We start from the raw sequence: 18,538 nt of genomic DNA, 5'->3' as shown, positions 1-18,538 counted from the left end.
AGCTGAAGTGAGGGGAATGGAGAAGGGAAAAGGATCCCATGAAGCAGAAGCAGAGTAGGGTAAGAGTTACCTTGGGTAGCAATTTATCCCCAGCCCATTCCAGTTCCCTGAACCCACCTCCAGCAGCATAAAGGACATGGGTCCTATTTCTCGGCTGTCCCAAGCCCATCACCAAACCAGCCCTTCACTGCTGGAGCAGGTTCTGGCTCCTGCAGACACTGCCTGGAGCAATGCTGGAGAAACATCAGCATCACCCGCGCAGGCCGGGTCTGGGGGTGGGTCTGCTCCTCCTACCTGCCTGGTTTGTCGTGATGTTGGCCACCGCGGCTCTCCTGGACTCCAGGCTGAGGTCGGAGACGCCGTTGACGGCCTCCACCCAGAAGGAGTAGTTGGTGTGCGCCAGCAGGTTGGTGACGGTGAGCGCTCCCTGCACCAGGCGCATCTGCTGCGGCACGAAGCGGATGCTGCTGCCGCAGGCCTCGCACGGCCCCGCGGCGCCCGCGCAGCGCCGGCAGCGCACGTTGTACACCACGTCCGCACGGCCGCCCTTGTCCAGCGGCGGGCCCCACTCCAGCGTCACCGAGGTGCCATTCACGCTGGAGATCAGGTTCACCGGAGCTGAGGGCGGCCCTGCAAGACAGGCGGGGATTCAGGCACGGCGAGGGCTGCTGGAGCATTGGAAACGGTGGAGCGTGGGACCAATGGATTTCGGAACCCAGGACATTCCTCTGGCTGCCCTGGAGGACTCCAGACCCTGGCAGGGGGCTCAGAGACCTTGGCACGGGGTCAAAGACACCTGTGCCTTGGAAAAAACTCCCAACTTTGTATGAAGATGTACAAGCCACAAGAGTTTGAGTAGAATGATAGTGAATTTACCACAGGGTGGAAAAGTAGAATTTTGGGGTTTTTAGAAAGGGAGTTCAAGAGGCAAGATGGAGGAATCTGGGCGTGTTCTGTCTTTTTCTTTCTTCTTCCTAGCCTCCATCTTCTGCTGTGATGGTGACACTTTTTGATTGGTTTAGAGTAGAGACAGACTGTCTAACATAGGTGATAGGTATTGGAAAATTATTGTAAATAAAGTACACGTAGTTTTTTGGATAAAAAGATAACACCGGCCTGAGGGCAGTCAGTGTGCCTCAACCCGACCTGCCAGACAGTCTTCAGCAGGTCAGAGAAGAAATGTTATAGATAAGGAAAAATAAACAACCTTGAGAACGAGAGCCAAGGAATCCCGTCTTCTTCTTTGTTCTCGGGGCTGGGAAAAAGAGGCTTTATGACACCTCGGGGTCATCTCGGCACCAGAGCCCCCGTCAAATGGAGATGTGCCTTGGGCAGCAGGACCTGAGCTCACAAACACTGCTGCAAGGGACAGAGAACTGCCCAGAGCAGCGAATGTGCTGGACACAAGACAGCAAAGACACAGGCAGGGCACAGGGTGAAATGCCCTGGAGGTAAAACAGTCAGGATCAGGATGCCAAATGCCAGACAGTAAGAGCTGCTGTTAGCTCTGGGGGAAGCAGGAAGCAATGGTGAGGCATGAAGTTTTTTGGGGAGAGCCACAGCTGATGAGCTGGATATGCTCACCTAAAGGGAAAGGTGAACTCACATTTCCTTGGCAGATTAATAAACTTGGGTGGATATTCCTTAGGGAAACACAAGTCAGGTGCTGCTTATCCCTCCTTCACCCTGGCCTCAGCTAGCAATGCCACACCTGTCTGTCCTCCTGGGCCAACTGCAGAAAGGAGAACCCCCCCTGGGATGTCCTTGTCCCCTTTTAATAGCACTGGGCCCCTCAAAGCAGCATATTGCAAAGCTGAGTATGACAAACCCTGGTGTCACCCACAGAGGAGGAGAGCACAGCAACACTTGCACGGACCCCATGGCTTCCCAGGGGTGTCTGACCACTGGTGCACTTCTGGGAAGGGAAAGCTGGGGTGGGGTCAATCACTTCTCCCAGGTAAGAAGTGACAGGATAGGAGGAAATGGCCTCAGGCTGTGCCACAAGAGGGTTAGATTGGGTATTGCCTTCTAGAAAGGAAAATTGCCTTCTAGAAAGGATGCTCAGGCATTGGAACACGCTGTCCAGGGAAAAGGTGGAGTTACCATCCCTGGAAGTGCTCAAAAAAATGTGTGGATGTGGCCCTTGGGGGCACGGTTTAGGGGTGAGCATGGTGGTGGTGCTGGGCTGATGGATGGACTTGACACACACAGAGGCTTTTCCAACCTTAATGATTGTGTGACTCTGAGCCCGCTCAGCTGCGTTTGGAGAGCAGCAGGAGAGGGCTGGCACAGAGGCAGCGAGGGAGTGCAGCTAAGGAGGGCTCTCAGCTCACACGCCAGAGAGATGCTCGGGGTTGTAGGGCTGGTGGAGCACCTTGGGCAGCAGGTACAAGGGGGCTCAGGCAGGAGCACCAGCCGAGGATGTGACACTGCCCCAGGGCAGCACAGTGGGCACAGGACAGCCAGGGGTGCTCAGGGGATACTCAGGGGGTACTCGGGGGATACTCAGGGGGTACTCAGGCGATACTCAGGAGGTACTCAGGGGATACTCAGGGATACTCAGGGGATACTCAGGGGGTACTCAGGGGATACTCAGGGATACTCAGGGGGTACTCAGGCGATACTCAGGCGGTACTCAGGGGTACTCACGTGTGCAGGCGGCCGAGGGCGGGTCCTGCACGGCGCGGTAGAAGCTGCTGTCACAGTGGCACACACGAGCTGCCCGGCTCTCCGAGTGGCTGTGCAGGGGACATTTGGCGCACAGCTGGTCCCCAGGGGCTGATTTGTAAAATCCCAGCTGGCAGGCTGCAGGGAGAGGGGCACAGGTCACAGGGATGTGCCTGGATGAGGAGCATCCCACGGCTCAGCAGATCCCAGCAGCACAAAGCTCAGCTCTGCTCTCACGCAGTGCACAGCAAACCAGCCTTTCTCCCCTGCACCTGGGCGAGTCCCCTCCAGCTGCTCGTCTGGAAACTCGGCTCTGTGGAAGCTTCTGTTCCCCCAGCTGCACTTACTGCCATCCCAACACCTGTTCCCCACTGCTTCACAAGCAAACTTGGGTGCCTCTGCTGTTCAGGAGCTGCCTGCAAAGCTCCAGGTATTGTTGCCCCTGTGCCTGCTGTCCACACTGTCTGCCCTCAGGACAGAGACCATTGCAAGGATCAAACCATGGAAGCACTGGAAATCTATTGGCAACTACTCCAAAATACCATTTATGGGGCAAATTCACAACACAGTCCACACTTCACGGGGGTTGCCACAAACACTGGCTATGCCCAGGTTCCCAAAAGCATCTATTGGGAAGTTTCAGAAATTAAATCTCCACAACTGGGACATGGTACATGTCCCTCTGCAAGACCCTGGGGAGCTGCCACACAGAGCAATGAGTTTTCTTACACAAAAGGATGGGGAAAGAGCCTCTCTTGTTGCATAGCACAGCAAAAAGGCACTGCATGCCTGCTGCCCTCCCTCTGGAGGCAGAGGTACACTCAGGCCCGATGAGACAGCCTTGGAAAAAAGTTTTTTTCTGACAATACAACCTGCCGGAAGTTCCTCTGCCTCCTCCTGACGCAGGAGCTCATCCCACACCCATTGCTCTGCTTCATCCTACCCCTTCTCCCAGCAGCCCCTCAGGTAGATCATCTGTCACACAAACAAACAGCTTGTCTCTCGTTAAAAATCGATTTCTTCAAGAGCGACATGTGGCATGTCAGGTATCTGTCTGGGGGTGGAAGGATCTGCCCTCTCCTGCAGACTCAGATTGCAAATAAGGGAAAGCAGGCTCTGTCTGGGTCCCTGTACTCATGAGGCACTTTTAGGACCAGTTCTAGTGATTCAAGGATTATTCCTGACTCTGACTCATCTCTGTTTTTTCCCACTGAGGTAGTAATACCTTCATTTTCTCATCTTTACCTCCAGCGGCCAGATTTGCATACAAGCCTCAATCTTTGCTTTCAGCCATGCAAAAGGGTTTTTTTTTTGTGATCCAGCATCCTCAGTGGGCTGTGTCCCTCCATGCTGTTTGTTCTGTTTCAAGGTGCTGATTTGTTTTCTTATTAATAGCACTCCTTTCCTTGCCGCAGGTCTCCCTGGACTGATGCTACCAGCACATTCCACCTCTCACACACCGTCCAGTGACACAAGGGCCTTTTTATAACTGAGCCACTCTAGCAACGGCAGCTGAAGGCAGTGCTCCAGTCATGTATCCCTGGTGTGGGGAGCACTTGCTGGTCCCTCTCTGGGCTCTGTCTGCAGTTTCTGTGGCACTTTCACACCAAATGCTCAGGAGTGATACCACTGGCAGGACGGACACGTGCTGCATGTGCCAGAGGTGGTGGCACAGGCTGGTGTCACACCTTGGTACAGCAAAGGCCAGCAGTTCCAGACTTTGTTCCTAAATTTCTGCTTCTGCACTCCCCAAAGGGCATCAGGGCAAGGAGCAGAAATGCCCAAAACTGGGGATGCAAGGGAAGGCAGATGTGAAATTGCAGCAGCTTAGGGCTGGTTTTGTTCCCCAGCTCTTCTGGCACCTTTCACCCCCTCAAGGGCATCAGGAGAGGAGAGAACACGGGGGATGCAGATTTTCAGGGGATTTCATGTCCTCCCAAGGACAGCCCAAGACATTTGGCAGGCTCTGATGCTGACTGGTCCTGAGGATGCCAAGAGATTCAGGGACTCTGCCCTTGCCAAGTGCCCCCTGATGCAACACCTCCAGTCTGCATTATGTGAGCATGGATACATCCTGTTCTCATGTGGGGACAAGCCTGGGAGGCAGCAAGTGGTGGGAAAAACCCCACCAAACTCCCAAAATAAATCATAAGAAAGAAAATTTCCCAGTTTTCCTGTGTGGGAAAGGATGAAAACACTGCATGAGCACAGATGGGAGCTGAGCAATGGGACAGCCCCAGCTGGTGCTGGGCAGGTGCAGGACAGGAACTGCTGCCTTTAACTTGTGAATGTCCCTTAGACCTGCAAACCATCACCTCCACCCATGCAGCAAGCAGCCACTTGTGGCTCCAGAGGCACTGGAGTGCTTCCCTCCACCACTATTTAATTAAGGGCAGAGAAATCAGTGCTACCTCAGGTAGGAAAAGACAGGCAGCAGGAAGGATGGGAACACGAAGCACAGCAGATTTGCACAGAGCAATTGTAATCACTTAGCATTTAATGCTGTAAAAAACCCATTAATTACCTGTAGCAACGAGTCACAATTATTTTAGACGCACTCAAGGGGAAAATTATACTAAATGACAAATTACAGGTGAATTTGTGCACCAGGGCAGAGCCATCAGGAGCCAGTTCCCAGCACATGGACAGCGTGAGCAGGCAGGGAGGGCTGGGGAGCACCTGGTGCTGGGACAGGCACTGCTGAGGGGGTCAGTGCCCACTTCTGAGGGGAGCAGGACATGTGCAAAGCCTTCACGGGAGAGGACACCAGCTCCAGCCTGCACACAGTATGAGACACCTTCAGTACAGGACGCCAGGCATGTCCTGCTCTGGACTGAGCTCTCTCATGCCATGCCACTGACTTGTGGAAGGCCAGGACGTCCCAGGTTAGCTCTGGGAAGAGCAAACAGCAGAGCCTTGACCAGTAGGAAAAATTCAATCAAATGCACCAGGTCTGAAACACACTGGGCTCCACAGCCGTGGTTGTGGCACACACAGAAGCCTCCCAAGTCTGCAGCCAGCCAGCAGAGAGGTGCAGAGTGGTTGTTCTGCTGTTTTCACGGCAGTCAACTATGGCCACCTGCCAGAAGTGCCCTCCCTGGAGCCCTGGGGAAGGTGAGGGTATCTTTTACTCATATTATTTTATGGAGTTGACATCCTTGCTCTGAATCTGAGGATCTCAGGTCCTGCCTCTTTGTGAGCCACCAGAAGTGCTGCCATGTCCTGGTGCCAGCCCCAGCTGCCTGTCCCTGCAGTTTGGTCTCACATGCACAGTGGGACAGGAGCAGCCCTTCACCTGCCACTCAGCCCAGGACTTGTACACCTGCATTCTCCCTGCAGCCCAGACCCCTGGGTGATCCTGGTGTCACCAGCAGAGCCGACAAACCCGGTGCTGAACGTGGGCAGAGCACATCTCCAGCCCTGTACTGCACAGGTGAGTCCCCCGCGATCACTGCAGACCCCTCTGGGTCTATCCCGTGGGGCTTGCACTGATTCCCCGCCCTGCCCTGCCCACCTTGCCGGTCTGCCCAGCCCACCAGCCCCACTGGCACGTGTCACCTGCCCAAAGGACCCTGCAGCAGCAGGTTTGTCTCAGGAACAGGGAACGTGGAGGGCCCTGCCAGCCATCTGGAGTTCGGTCCATTTGTTTCACTCCCCCTCCATCCTCTGGGGACAGGACAACATCTGCTAATGAGCTGGCAGAGCTCAGGAGGTGATGGATGGAGCTGTCAGGGATCCGCTAGCAGGGAAGGAGCTGCTCCTCTCCCTCTCAAGTGCTGCCTGGAAGCAGAGCTCTGCAGGTGGCCCTGGTGGGACCACCAAGGGCTGCTCCAGCAGGGCTGCAAATGCCAGCACTGCCCTCATGTCAGCCTCTCCTGGCTCTGTCCTCTGCCCAGGAGCTCTGGGCACGGTGAGGGCATGGCTGAGGGTGACATGGGGCAGCCCTGTGACACTGGTGCCACCCTTCCTGACCCTTCAACAGATCTGGGCATCTGCAAGCAGCAGAAGAGCAGCCATGTGTCTCCCTTTGGCCATGCTGAGAAGAGATAGAGATGGAAATAAAGGTGTCACAGCCACTGTGACAGCCAGAGACAGGCACCAGTCCCAGAGCCCCCCAGGCTGCACAAGCCAGCACAGAAAATCCCAGCCTCCTTTCAATCCAGTTTCAGCATGATGCCTCAAATCTCAGCTCCCATATGACACAGACACTGAAACAGAAGCCAGTTATTCTCAGTCATGTCTTAAAATGACACATTTGCCTCACTGCCCAAAATCTTCTGTTTTAGCAGGGCTGTGCTCCCGTTTCCCTGCAATCCAGGTCAGCCCAGGCTCTGTGGCCTGGAGGGAGTTTGGGGGCCTGGCTGGGCTGGAGCTCTCAGTGATCTCCTGGAGCAGAGGTCATGCTTGGCCCCAGGGCCCGCTGGTGCTCACAGACCCTCCTTGTGCTGCTTGTCTCCACTCTGCCTCAGCCCTGAGCACCACATTGGCCTGTCCACAGCCCCACTCCCACCCTGGAGCCCCTTTGCACTGCTCACAGATCTTCCCATCCCCAACACAACCCATCTCACCACCACACACCCCTGAACTTGTCTCCTGCTGCCCCAGACTCCACCTCCCATCACTTCCCCACTTCTTGGCCCTTCTTCCCACAATTAACCCACTTCACACCCCACTGTACCCCTGAGTCTTTCAGAGGGGGAAACAGGAGGAATTTTTTACCCATGAAAGCTTTGCAAAGCCAGAAGGACCCTGTGCTTGTGGCTCCCAGCAAATGGCACACACAGCAAAGGACACCCTGCATCCTTCTTGGTGATACCCGGATTTCACTGCCACCAGAACAAGCTGTATTTAGGAGGGTCCTGGTCTTCCAAGTGGAGTAAATTGCACTTGTAGTGCTGGGAAAGCTGGAACTGCAGTTGTACAGACTGGTTGCATCCCAAACTGGAAATCTACATGATGCTGCCATAGAAAAATCAGCAGGTCTCAGAGTCACAGAATCACTCAGAGCCACACCTCTAGCACAGAATTCCAGAATCCCAGAGAGGTTTGGTTTGGAAGGGACCTCAAAGATCATCCAGCTCCCCTTCCACCTTCTGCTAGACAGACTGCTCACACGCCCATTCAGCCTGATTTTAGTACTGTTGGGCACACACCTTACACTCTTCTCTTTCCCACATCTTAAAAAAAATGCAAAATAAAAGCAGGAAACACCCAAGTCCCAGTTTGCTCTGAGTGCTGCTCTGCTGCCTGGTGCAGACATCTCCTGTGGGAGTGGAGGTGAGGCTGTGAAGATTTGTGTAGGTGAGACACCCTGACATGCTCAGAGCAAAGGCTTTTTTATAAAGCTTATCCAGAGAAAGGCTACAGCTTGCTGGAGTAGCATGGAAACAGGCAGCCTAGTGCCAGAATTAGAAGAAAGCTGTTTCCCAAACTCAGTCTTGTCAAAGAGTTTCAGGCAGAAGTATCCAAAGCTTCTGAAAAACCCCACAGATTTCACCAGGCCAGAAGCAAACACAGAAAGCACAGTGTAGAGGAAGGGGTGTCACACCTGCAGGTGACAGTGCTGGAGGTAACTCTGTGTCCATGGCAAGGCAAGGAAGAGGAAAGGACACAGAGGACACCGAGAGCTCCATCCCATCCCTGGCAGGAGCTGCAGGGCAGTTTGGGGGGCACGGCCTGGCATCCCCGTGGCTGTGGATGTGTCGAGGGGCTGAGCTGTGAGATGAGGGTGCCCAGACCTGCAGGGCCAGCACAGTCCTCACTCCTCTGCCGGGCTCCACCAGCCTCGGGGTCTTTCTCCTTCCTGCAGAAGTGGCAGCAGCAGCAGCAGTTTTCAGAAGGGGAAGAAGCCCTGACACAAACAGTGACATAAGTGGCATCTGGAGCTCCTGCCAAGGGCAGAACAGGTTTCTGGCAGGGCCCTCCTGCTCTGTGGGATGAGGAGAATCTTCTCCATGCAAGGCAGTCTCACCAAGCCTCTGAACTTGCTGGTGGGGAATTTGAGATTCCTGCCCCTCAGTGTGTTACACTATCCCCAGTGCAAGGACTGGTGCAAAATTCCAGGTCTTTCTTGTGTTCTGTGTCCTAACTCCCCAACAACAGCTTCCCAGGCACCTGCACACTGGAAATCCAGAGGAACAGCCTGTGTTCATCACCCAAAGGCAGCCAAGTTTTATGGAAGAGTTCAAAATAAAAATCCCCTGAAAATCCACATTCCCAAACTGGTGAATGTCCTCATCCATCATAGCCCAGCTGCTCCTCACCACTTCTCAGAGGGACACAGAGACCTGCTAAGCACAAATAAAATTTGATTAATCCCCATCACTACCCTGAACTCCAGCTCACTATCATTCTCACCCTTCATTTCTGTCAGCACCGAAACACAGAAAACTCAGAGGAAAAGTGGCACACAAAATATTCAGCCAAGGACAAACCCTATATTGTTGTGTTGGTGAAATACAGTGGTGCTCTGCAGGCAGCTCCATCCTTTTTGTTTGTTCCTTAGCAGAGAAATAAGTAAAGGGATGTTGGGGTTCTGCTTTGTTTTGTTTTCCAAGCAAATGCAATTAGCCACTACATTTTAGACGTGGGAGTGATGCTAGGGATCCTGGGATCACTCTGTGCTGCCTCCTGCCTTCTCCAGAGATCTCACTGGGCTGAATTAGCCACACACACAGCCCAGCACCCCTGGGCTCCCTGCCTGAAGCCAGGTCTGTGACAGTGAGCTGGAGCTCCTGGTATGAGACAAGTGTGAACCCAAGGGTCCCCCCGAGGCTGGATAAGCCTCTACAGGAAGAAGTCTTTCCTAATGAAAAAAGAAAGAGAGCAGGTTTAGATGGCATATTGGGAGAAATTGTTCCCTGTGAGGGTGGGCAGGCCCTGGCACAGATTTCCCAGAGCAGCTGTGGCTGCCCCTGGATCCCTGGCAGTGCCCAAGGCTGGGTTGGACAGGGTTGGGAGCACCTGGGACAGTGGAAGGTGTCCCTGCCATGGCAGGGGCTTGGAAGGAGATGAGTTTTAAGGTCCCTTCCAGCCCCCAAACCTTTCCATGATTCTGTGCTCCTAGACAGTCACAGCTTATGTGTCTTGGAAGGACAAACTGGCTCCTTCCTTCCTTCCTTCCTTCCTTCCTTCCTTCCTTCCTTCCTTCCTTCCTTCCTTCCTTCCTTCCTTCCTTCCTTCCTTCCTTCCTTCCTTCCTTCCTTCCTTCCTTCCTTCCTTCCTTCCTTCCTTCCTTCCTTCCTTCCTTCCTTCCTTCCTTCCTTCCTTCCTTCCTTCCTTCCTTCCTTCCTTCCTTCCTTCCTTCCTTCCTTCCTTCCTTCCTTCCTTCCTTCCTTCCTTCCTTCCTTCCTTCCTTCCTTCCTTCCTTCCTTCCTTCCTTCCTTCCTTCCTTCCTTCCTTCCTTCCTTCCTTCCTTCCTTCCTTCCTTCCTTCCTTCCTTCCTTCCTTCCTTCCTTCCTTCCTTCGCTTTGGGATAACTAGGAGGTGACATGATCTCACCAGTAAGTATTCCCTGTATTTTACAGAGCAGCTGATGGCCTTGCAAACCACAATGAAAATCTTGTGAGTCACCAACTTTTTTTTATTCTGTTGTCTGGCATCACAGAAAGGACTTTTGCATAACTCCCACAGCACCACTTTGGAACTGTTTCTGCTCCTGGCCTTGGAAGCTTTGTCTTGGTACACTCATGGCAGAGCCCCTCTGTGTGGGACACCTGGGGCATTGGTGCCACCAGCTCTGGGTACCAGGTACAGCAGGCAGAGGATGCTGCAGGCAGGTAAGGCTGTGGCTTGGGCCTGCCATGTGTGTGCTGGGACTTGCACAGAAATTCCTCTTGAAATCCACACCAAGAAAACTGAAACATCATCCAAGATGTTTGCTTGGAGCTGCCATAACGGGATATTCTCATAGGATCATGGAATCACCAAATGGTTTGGATTGGAAGGGACCTTAAAGCCCATCTCATTCCACCTATGGCTGGGACACCTTCCAGTAGACCAGGCTGCTCCAATCCCCATCCAGTGCCTTCTCCTGGCACGTTTCTCCTCAGGTGTTTCCAGGGCTTTCCCTGCCCCTGTCCCAGGCTTTGGGGTGCAGCTGGAAAGGGTTTCCCCTCCTTTCACACAGCTCTGCACCCCCCTTGCCCCACCAGCTGTGGGACTTCCTTCATAAATGTCCATGGATACAAAACTGTATTCACAAGCACATAATTACCAAGCTGGGTATTTTCTCCTCTTAATTAGCAATGCCGTGGTGCTTTAATTGCTCGATTAAAGTTGCCCACAAGGAAGTTTTAAGGTACATTAAATCTGCTGATTGGTTCATCAGCATGAATCCCACCAACTGGAAAAAATTAACTGGCTTCCAGATTGCTAACCAGACTCTCCAGATCCATTTCCACCAGCTGTGTGCCACAGGAGGCACGAGAGAGCTCAGCAGTCCTTTGTCTGTTCCCACCTCTCCTTCATTTTGGGGGCTGGAGGGGAAGGGTCCCAGCAGTGGCAGTGTCCCTCTCCTTTGCCCAGAGGAAAAAGGCCATTTTCTTGCTGAAGCAGAGCTGGGTACAACTAACCCAGGGCCAGATCCTCGTTCAGCCACACACATCAGACCCGTGTTTGGTGGCTGTTCTCACTCAGGCTGCAAACACCCATCCTCGTGTACAAACAGGCTGCTGGAGCAGGAATTAGGAATTGCTCAGTTCCTGCTCCCTCATCACCATTTTCCAAACAGAAGGTCCCAAGAATGGAGGGAAAGCAGCCAGAGCAACCAGAACACCCAGAGGATAAGATGTCTGTTTCCAAACTTCAGGCAGAAATGTCTGAACAGCTCCTGAAAGCCATGGATATTCAACAAAGAAGCTCTTCGGGAGTGGCATTTCTGCCAAAGGCTCATCCACCCACTCTGACAACAGGAAAGGGAGCCTGCCCTCTGTTCCACTTGATTATTAACAAAAACCCTTCCTGGGAGATTCTGTGCTCCTGGGGGTCCCCCATGACTGGATGCTGGATGGGTTTGTGTCAGCTCCCAGAGAGCAGCACCATGATCTGTGGCCATGGCACTGCTGCTGCTGCTGCTGCTGCAAACAAACTCCCTCTGCATGTACAACCTGTGAGCAGCTCAACAGATTTTAGCCCAACTTGAAGTTTTGCTCACTGATAGCTGGCGAGAGATACAGCCCAAGGAATAACTGGGACTTGACTCAAAAGGGGGACTGTGATGCAAGGACCATGGATTTACATGGTCCAAGGACCAAGGTCTATCCACCAAGGACCACCACCAAAACCCAAGGTCTTGGTGGCTCAGGAGCCTGACAGCCCTCCCCAAGAGGGGCTGACCAAGGCTGGTAGAGGGCTGTGGCTGAAGAGCCACTGCCCTCACCTGCCTGACCCTTCAAATCCATCCATCCATCCATCCATCCACACACAGGACAGGGTACCAATGGCCCAGCTCTCAGCCTTTGGGGAGGTGGATTATGTGCCTTTCCCGGGCCACAGAAGCACAAACAGGCTCCCCTTTCCCATCCCTCCAATTGCACTGACCTTATTGAAATGGGTATCTATGTGTCCTGCACAGCAGTTGCATATCAATAAGGCGAATTATGCTGATTGTCTCCTTATCTGATAAATTGCTGGGACAGATCCCTTTCCCTCCTGCTCTTGCTTATTCTGCTGTTTAGGCAGAGCAGTTGCTATTTGCTGTGTGTAAGAGATGTTAATGTGTTGTGTGTGGACTGTTGCATTTCAAGGAGGAAAGAGCAGCCCGAGGCTGTGGGTTAGGGGGCGAGGGAAGAAAAGTCCTTCAGAACCTTGAAAACAGAGGGAAAAACAAGCGGGCTGTGCTGTGCCAGGAGGAGTTTTATCCTTGGGGTGGCTGTGGCACAAGATACTGTGGGGCTAAATGTTGGGAATGTTAGGAGCTGGCAGACCCCAGGATGTCATCAACAGATGTAGGAATTCCAGCTCAAATCCCATTTCTGTCCAGTAAGGTGCTGTAGCACATGTGCCCAGTCCAGCTGGGGAAGGGGGTTCTCTGGAGGGGAATCTGGCAGAGGCATTAGGCACAGATCTGGGGACAAATGTCTGGTGTGTGTGATTCTGGGGGCTGTGATTCAATGCCAAGCCAGCTGGCATCCTCAGACAATCCCAGTGCCCCTGGGCTGAGATCTGCCCCCCTCAGTCCCATGGAAACTGCCCCTCACATCCTTATTGCAAACAGCAGGACATCGGAGCAAGGCAAAATGTGGATCCTGCTGGGATGAGTGCAGGAACAAGAGACCCCAGCCACCAAAAAGGGCAGAAGGATCCAACATGATAGATGACAGCCAAGCCCCATCCCTGCAAGGCCAGGCTGGACAGGGCTTGGAGCAATCTGGTCAAGTGGAAGATGTCCCTGCCCATGGCAGATGGTGGAACAGGATAAGCTTTAAGATCCCGTTCAACCCAAACCACTCTGGGATTCTACAACTCTGTAATGGGGGTGAAAGGCAAAGAAGTTCCCAATGTTCCTATACATCACTCACCATGTCCCACCTCACCCCTTCCCTCCCAGGTCTGTGGCACTGCCTTACTTCTCCTCTGAAGGGCTGGGAACAGCCCTGGCTGTGGTCTGGTTTCCTGAGCTGTCTTCCATCACTCTGGCAGGCCCTTAGGAAAATGAATGTTAAAGAGGAGGGGAAGAAACCTCCACTGTTCAAATATCTTTAGCTTTGACAAATAAGGCGTCTGGCTGTGAAAGGCAGAAGGAAATTAATTTGGAATCATATTTTAAACACTGCCATAGAGGCAAAGTATCTTCTCTAATTTCTCCCCCTCCACACCTCCTCTCCCCAAGCAAAAAATGAATTTCCCTGATATTTATAGAAAGATTATTAGGGCCACAAGGAGTGATTTATACCATCTCATCCCTGTGACCGAGAATGAAAAATTGCTGGGGCGACAGCCACTGGAATCCTGCTTTTATCCGCCTGACAATTAAAACGGCTAATTTCCAACTCCAACAGATCTGCTGGGCTTATAAATCATCCCCAAAGGGCACTTTTCAGCCTGAAAAATGAACTCTGCCCCAATCAGGCACAAGATCAGAGATTTGCATCTGTTTGCCTTCATGTGTAAATACACGTCCTGCTGCCCCAGCAAAGGAGATGCAGCAAAGGAGCCCCTGTTCACTTGATGTTGGGTGATCAAACTGTGCTGGAGCCAGAAAAATGGTACAGGGAAGGCAGGAGAGTGAGACAACACCCATGTCAGAGAAAGCCCAGTGACATTTCTGTCCTGTTTCTGATGCCACAAGGCTTGGAGAGTTTTACCAGAGAGCATTACTGGGTCTGAGTCCGTCTGTGGGGCCACCTGGGTTCACCTGCTGGACCACACTTCCTCCTGTGCCATGCCTGTGGTAGGAGCAACCCCACCAGAAACAGGCAGGAGGGCAGAGAAGGGGCTCTGCAGGAGAGAGCAAACCTATCCAAGGAACCACATGAAAATGAGGCAGGCAGAGCCCAGCACCAATGCCACAGCCTTGCTCAGCCTCCTGCCTTTGGGGCGGGGATGTCCTGGGGCAGAGTGTGCAGCACAGCCCTGCTGGAACGGAGCAGCAGGAAGGGCTGCTTTGTCTGTCTGAGCCAACGTGCAGCTCCTTGTAGTGGTGGGGCTGGCACAGCCCACCAGGAGGCCCATGCCAGTGTCCCATCCTGCAGCAGCACACGCCTGGCCCTGTAGTGAGAGTCCTATGTATTGGATAAGTGGGTCCTAGCTATTCTAAATGAGCCACAGCTGCTGCCCAACTAAGGACTTCGCAGCTGTAACTCATTTAGAATAGCTAGGACCCACTTATCCAATACACAGGACTCTCACTACACGGCCCCACATACATCTTGCACCCACTCTTTAACATGATGGAAGACCTTTCCTGAGTTATTAGATCTATCCCAGGACAACTTTCAAATCGACTGTCACAGACAGAAGGAGTTCCAAATAAAAGCATTTATTCTGCCCATCCTTCCCACTCTGTAACTGGAGACCTGCAGGAGCCAGCGTGGGTCCCAGCAGCCCCTGGATCCATTCCAGTCTGGTGTTGGACGTCCTGACCTTGAGCCAAGCCTCCCGAACTTGACGTTACCACGAAACTCAAACAAAGGCCCCGCACTCATATTTGTGCTGCTCCCCCTCCACACATCCCATGAAGAAACAGAGAGCAAACAAATCTGTGTGGAGGGCTCTCCTGGGGAGCCCGTGCTCTGTATGCACACATCCCTGTGCTGCTGCTGGTCACCCCAGTTCCTTATCACAGTTTGTTCAGTTGGCAGCTCAAAGCTGCCCAGTGGCACTGAGGGCCCCTGGGAAGGCTCCCCACACCCTGCACGAGGGGCTCTGCAGCAGCCCTGGGAGGTGAGAGATGGAGGCAACGACCTTGCTCCATGAAAGCTCAGTGTTTTCCTTTTTGCTTTTCTCGCTTTTAAACCCATTCCAGCAGTGGGTGTTTTGGAGAGGCCAAGTAGTGCCTTGCTGGAGCACACCAGAGATCTCAGCACCAGTCAGAGCTGCTGGGGGCACTGAGCTGGGATCTCTGGGCCAGTGATCCATGGTACAGAAAGATAGAACCAGAGCAGCCGCTGTCCTGCTGCCAGCCAGTCCCCATCCCAAAGCCCTGCCCTGTGCACCAGGACCTGTCAGAGCCACAGGAACTCCCAGGGAGTTTGTCAGTCATACCAGCCACATATTTGGAAGCATGAAGCCAGCCAGCAAAGGCATGGACAGCCCTGGGCCTCCACAGAGACTGGCTGTCCCAGTTTCTGTGAGCAGGCTTCTGTCGTCAGCCCTTCCCCAAAGAGGCAAGAGCCCCTGGCAGGCACCCCTTCCCTTGCAGGCACTCACCCATGCAGGAATCCCGCTGCTCCTCATAGCCAGCGCTGCACACACACTTCCCGATGGGCACCAGCCACTCTCCCTCGGCACTGCAGTACATCTTGGGGGTGTCCCTCTCCTCGGAATGGCCCACGCACTCTCCCCGCACTTCCACCAGGGAGGACGAGTCTGCCCCGGTCACGGCCTCGGAGAAGGACGCCAGGTTCCTCACGGTGGCCGGGCACTTCTTGTAGTACACGCGCACCGAGACGATGGCGATGCAGGCGCCGATGTCCTGGAAGGCCAGGTAGAAGCCCCTCTTGCTCAGCGGCCCCACGCCCCGCACCTCTGTGTTGAGCTTCAGGCGCCGCACGCCCAGGTCCACGTTGGTGAAGCTCTCGTCTGCAGCGATGGTGTCGATCTTGAGGAACTGGCTCTCGCGGGTGCTGGTGCCCAGGTCCCGGTCGGACTCCATGTAGTAGAGGTTGAAGGTCTCCTTGCAGGTGCCCAGCACGCCTGGCATGCTGTTGCAGTCCCTCAGCGTGAATTTGATCTCGGCGTACACGCGCCGCGCCCCGTCCCGCTGCACCCAGTTGGTCCGGAGCCAGTTGTTCTGGTTGGGGGTCATGACGTTACACACCTGGTAGGTGTGGATGGGGCTGAAAAACTCATCCATTTCATTGATTGAATCCCACTGCAGGACAGAGAAAACGGGTCATTCCAGACGCTCCCAACCCCTGGGGGAGCAGGGAGCATGCAGGGCTGTGTGCCATCTCTGCTGCTGTGTCTGGATGGGAGGTCACTGCTGCCAGAGCAAAGGGAAATGAGGAGTACTCATTAGCTGCACTGATCTGGGCAGTGACACCCAGGTGTAGCACTGTGGGAGGTGCAGCACGCTTGGAGAAAGGAACACTACCTGAGGTCCTGGCAGAAGCTGATGGCAATGTGTGTTTGGGAGGGCTCAAACCCTCCAGGTCATGTCTGCGAGCACCTTTCCTTGGTGCTCAGCCTATCATTCCCAGCAGCAGCAGGAACCACCTGCCTTGTGCTCACCTGCATCTCCACTGGCTCGTGCACTGCCCATGCACAAACTAAACTGGGTGCTTTCCATCTGGAGAAGGAGTTTCTGGGTGGATACCAGAGGGTGAAGGGGAAGCCTGTACTGAGCACAGCACTGTCAGCAAGAAATGTGGATTCATGGGGGCTCAGAGGTCTCTTCTTCCCTGCAAGGTGGTGCCAGTGTGGCTCCTCAGTGTGAGCCCACAGTGCCCAACCCAGCTGAGAGGCTGGATCAGGGCTGGCTCTGGGAACCAGAATGTTCATGGCTTGACAGCTCCAGGGTGAAAATTCCATATACTTGTGGCTGCAGGGCAAACCTGGGGAAGGGATACTGGCAAAAGCAGGTTGCAGCAGGCAGGATTGCAATGGAGGGTGGTCTGGATGAGTTTAGAGGGACAGGGACATGGGCGTCACACAAGGGAGGGATGCTACATGGGTTTAAGTGATAGGAAGTGAGAAGAAGCAGTGACATTTTGGATATGAGTTCCAGAGGCGAGGAACAAGTAGAACTTAGCTGTTGAGAGCTACATGACACTTCTGGAGGCTCAGTCTTGCCTGGTGTCTCCCTCTCCACTCTCCCCACATGCCTCACCAGGACACACTGCACTGGGGGCTTCTCACCACCTCTTTAGCTCACATTTCTGCTCAAACCAGGTAATCCAATCATGCCCCCATGGATGGGCCAGGGACCCCTGAATTCTTAGGAGAGAAAGGGAGGAGAAAGAGGAGCAGAGGAGAACTTCAAACCATGTGGCTTCTTCCCAAACTTAGAAACAGGCTTTGAAGTCCCACCCCCATGCCCAAGCCCAGCCGTAAGGGACAGTCTCAGAGGCAATGCTGCAGAAAGTGGGGAAGGCTCTGGCACTCCTGCTCCTTTGCCTTCCAAATGATCACCACCTTTCTACCCCCAGCCTCAGCATCCCCCTCCAGCACCTTCCTGGGGTCCTGGCTGTGCCTGGAAGCTGGCAGGGAGCAGCCCCACCTGGGCACCTGTGTGTACCGAGCTGTCTGTGGGAGCTGGGGGAGTCAGGTAAATCCCCAGCCATGCTGCACAGAGCAGGAAAACAAATCTTTTAGGCAGGATTTTAAGTACCTTAAATTAAACCTCTAGGCTTGCTCTGACAGGGCAAAAATGGTGTTTTCTTATGCGAGTGGTGACTTGTGTTTCATTAGACACAAACCAGCAGTCCCGAGAGAAGGATGCTCTGCTCCAAGAAGGTGAGCTGCAGCCTTCACCCTGGTGGTGTGGGAGCTGACAAGGATGCAGATCCCTGGGACCTGCGCCCGCCAGCCTCGCTGGGTGCTGCCAGCAGTGCAGGGACAGGGCACAGCTAGGAGAGGGCAGCACACCTCCAGAACATAAGAGATTCAGGAAAGAGGTATCAGTGATACCTGTAAAGCAGTCCACTCCCTTCTCCCCTCTCAGATGGGAATGTCCTTCCCTGTTTGACCTCCCTGACCTGCTGCTCCTGGGGATGTGTTGTCATGCCTTCTGCTCGTGTGAGGGTGATCAGAGCACTCACTGCACTCATGTACATCTCCAGTTTTCTCCAGCATCTTCAGTTCTCTCCTGCATTTAGGAGAAAACCCTGCTTCTCTGTCCTAAAGAGCCTAAAGGAACATGGAAAAGGCAGCAGCTCCAGGTGCAAACTACAATGGAAGCTCATTTTAAGGGGAATATGCTGGCAAAGGGGGTCAAAATCAAATCCCAGGGAAAAAAAAATGTTTTGTGATACATTTAAAAAAATTGCCTTCTGAATTCCCAGAAAAGCCCAGGTTTGTCCTGGGATCACTGGGAACATGCCCTGCACTCCAGTACTCAGGTGGACAACGTGGAAAAGGGCCAGGCTACAGGTCAGCTTGGCCAGAGGGAGGAGGGCAGCAGCCCAGGGATGAGCCTGTCAAAGGTGCTGTGCCACCCAGGACCCTGCCCTGCTGCACAGGGGCCCTGGCAGTGTGTGCCAGCCCCTGG

General features: G+C 53.7%; 1 protein-coding gene across 1 annotated transcript in view; it reads right to left on the bottom strand.

Moving 5' to 3' along the window:
* EPHA8 (EPH receptor A8) overlaps positions 1-18,538 on the bottom strand; it is a 54,980-nt gene that overhangs the window by 16,166 nt on the left and 20,276 nt on the right. Inside the window, exons 3-5 of the mRNA XM_058039496.1 lie at positions 15,538-16,201; positions 2,650-2,805; positions 295-630 (exon numbers count right to left, since the gene is read on the bottom strand). Of these exons, the coding sequence (XP_057895479.1) occupies positions 295-630; positions 2,650-2,805; positions 15,538-16,201 (1,156 nt within the window). The remainder of the gene's footprint in view (positions 1-294; positions 631-2,649; positions 2,806-15,537; positions 16,202-18,538) is intronic.

This window comes from Melospiza georgiana, chromosome 22 (genome assembly GCF_028018845.1).
Source record: "Melospiza georgiana isolate bMelGeo1 chromosome 22, bMelGeo1.pri, whole genome shotgun sequence".
Lineage (NCBI taxonomy): Eukaryota > Metazoa > Chordata > Aves > Passeriformes > Passerellidae > Melospiza > Melospiza georgiana.
Note: the sequence above shows the minus strand (reverse complement) of the source record. Positions and strands in the feature narration are given on the sequence as shown.